The sequence below is a fragment of the Rosa chinensis genome, chromosome 3 (genome assembly GCF_002994745.2).
Source record: "Rosa chinensis cultivar Old Blush chromosome 3, RchiOBHm-V2, whole genome shotgun sequence".
NCBI lineage: Eukaryota > Viridiplantae > Streptophyta > Magnoliopsida > Rosales > Rosaceae > Rosa > Rosa chinensis.
In genome coordinates, this window is record NC_037090.1 from 46,990,210 (window position 1) to 46,993,058 (window position 2,849).

At 36.3% G+C, this 2,849-nt stretch overlaps 1 protein-coding gene across 2 annotated transcripts; it reads left to right on the top strand.

Moving 5' to 3' along the window:
• On the top strand, positions 1-1,547 carry LOC112193263 (isocitrate dehydrogenase [NADP]). Of its 2 annotated transcripts, none has more exons than XM_040516741.1 (7): positions 1-139; positions 222-331; positions 824-861; positions 995-1,072; positions 1,159-1,212; positions 1,285-1,386; positions 1,491-1,547. In XM_040516741.1, the coding sequence occupies exons 1-7, from the start codon at positions 71-73 to the stop codon at positions 1,514-1,516; spliced, it is 477 nt and encodes a 158-aa protein (XP_040372675.1). In that variant the 5' UTR covers positions 1-70; the 3' UTR covers positions 1,517-1,547. The 2 variants fall into 2 exon arrangements, with proteins under 2 accessions (XP_040372675.1, XP_024189106.2); XM_024333338.2 differs by having other exon boundaries at positions 1,466-1,512.
• Positions 1,548-2,849: the final 1,302 nt, after the last annotated feature.

Below are 2,849 nucleotides of genomic sequence, written 5' to 3' on the forward strand. Positions count from 1 at the left end.
CACCATATGGCTAATCTATATATAGTTAAGAACTGAGGCAGACTTGTTATCTCAGTCTACTTGTGTGGCAATGATGCATTGTTTCCATGATGCAGGAGATGAAATGACTCGAATTTTCTGGAAATCTATAAAAGATAAGGTAATTGTGATATTCATGGCATCAGGTGATTTCATCATTTCATGTTCTTAATGAATCTGCAACTTGTTTCCATGTTTCACAGCTTATTTTGCCCTTTCTGGAACTGGATATCAAGTACTTTGATCTTGGCCTCCCTAATCGTGATGCCACCAGTGATAGAGTCACAATTGAAAGTGCAGAAGCTACTCTTAAGTATGCCTTATCATTCTGCCTTCATGTTACCTTTGCTAGACTACAGTACTGTTGAAGAAAACTAATGTTCTCTATCTTCTTTTGATTTCTTTCTCTTTCTCTTTCTCTGATGTTGACTGATATAGTCTGCTTAAGAAATCACAAAATAAAGCTTCGATTTTGGTCTTGTTTCATTTAATACCTTATTCCTGTATGAACTATGTAGTTCTGGTTATCATAAATATTGAAGTAAGTTGGTATTGAATTGAATAAACTGCAATGTAAAATTGGTTAGACGGCATGCGTATGACATGTGCTAATATGTTAAGCATGACATTGTTGTCTATGTTCTATTATACTTGACCAGAATTACAGGGCTCATGGGTTGCCAAGGCAAATATTGCCATAATTTTATATGACCATTTCATATTCGTTAAACCAATTTTTTATCATGAAAAGATGTTGATCAATCGTCTTTGCATAATTTATTTTCTATGTTTCTTGTCATTGTAGGTACAATGTAGCAATCAAGTGTGCAACTATAACTCCTGGTATGATCTTCAAGTTTGAGGAGGTCCTCTCTAGAACGGGCCTATATACTTACATATATATCCTTCTCCATGGACAATCATTGGCTAACGTACTATTCTGACGATCTGAATCATTTTATTGGGATCTCAATAGATGAAACTCGTGTTAAGGAGTTCAACTTGAAACAGATGTGGAGGAGTCCAAATGGGACAATCCGGAACATTTTAAATGGTCAGTAGACTTTTCCCTAATATTAACAAACTTTGTTGTGTGTTTGATCAGTTCTAAGTAGCAAATGCATTTTCTGTCCTTTTCAGGTACTGTTTTTAGAGAACCTATTATCTGCAGAAATGTTCCCCGCCTTGTTCCAGGTTTGCTATAGTCTTTTCCTCTAAATTTGCCTCCATAACAAAGCAAAAGCCAATAGTTTTGTGTTCTTTCAGGTTGGACGAGGCCAATATGCATTGGGAGGCATGCTTTCGGTGATCAGTACCAAGCAACTGATGCAATCATAAAAGGACCTGGGAAACTTAAATTAGTTTTTGGTAATAGATTATCTGCGTTAAGAGGCTCAAAATTCTGAGTTTTGATTTTGACACTTCTTGCAAAGGAGTTGAAATTTAGTGTTTGTGTGTGACGTGATTTGCAGTACCTGATGGGTCCAATGAGAAGTAAGAATATGAGGTTTTCAACTTTACTGGTGCTGGAGGGGTAGCTCTGTCAATGTATAACACTGATGAGGTTGAAACTTGCTCTTCTTTTTTTTTTTCCTCCAATGTCTATTACAGGCATAAATGAGTTGCTAGACAATTCTAACAGCTATTGTTTATGTTTTAATCTGTCTGAGCAGTCTATCTGATCCTTTGCGGATGCATCTATGAATACTGCCTACCAGAAAAAGTGGCCACTTTATCTTAGCACTAAAAATACTATTCTCAAGAAATATGATGGAAGGTATGCCAGTGCAGTGTTTCCTTTCTTCTTTTGTTATGTAATCTATTGTCCTATTTTTTACCATTGGAAAATAACCACTAAAGCCCCTCATGCACCTTAGCATAGGAGTGCAAAGTCCTACATATGCAAGACAAAACTAATTACCTATGTTACATTATGGGTCAGTAGGATGTTGCACTACACAACTTTTTTCTTGCTTATGTCATTTTCTTACACTTGGATTATAATGAAGATTCAAGGACATCTTCCAGGAAATTTATGAAACTCATTGGAGATCCAGATTTGAAGCCTCATCGAAATATCCCTCCCCGACGGATATTATGTTAGCCATGACAAGGAAGAAGAGTCCATCTTTAGACTGCAACAGAAAATGTCAGGTTTGTCACAGAAGGCCATTTTCCAACAGCATACTTTATTTGAGTTCTTAGCTGAGATCAATGAGGAAGAAAATATGATTGAAATTGACATATCCATGGGCTCAATCAAGTGCTCAAGGTTTGAGATTGAAGCTTGATTAAAGAGTTCAAGGTGCTTTATTGTTGCCCAAGTTCATAGGTAGTTACTGTTTGCTCTACTGATTTGTGCCTATCATTGATTGTTGTTTGGCAGGGTGATGCTGATGGGTATGATTTAGTTGTTGTTGATGCCATGCATAAAGCAACCTATGCAAGTAGAATTTGTCACTCGTGCCGACCTAATTGTGAAGCAAAGTAAGTTCTATTAAATTTGTTCTGTTAGTCATCGTACCGTCCTCGTCCCACCATGCATATAGGGAATTTTACAGAGCAGTACGAAGTTGTGATTTTGACTAGTAATTGTTACATCCCCATGATATATGGTGCTGCATCTAGTTAAAAGTTCTTTGTTGCTACTTATGTTTTACGGTTACCTTTTGGCTTGTACGTACTTCGAGCTTTTGTACTTTATGTTGTTTAGATTATTTTATACTTTGGTGTAAGAAAAACTTTCCATTTTAGAATATTTATTTTTTGAATATGCAGTTTTAGATTGCCATTTCAGTAAGTATTATAGCACTGTGGTTAAGAACGCCGGA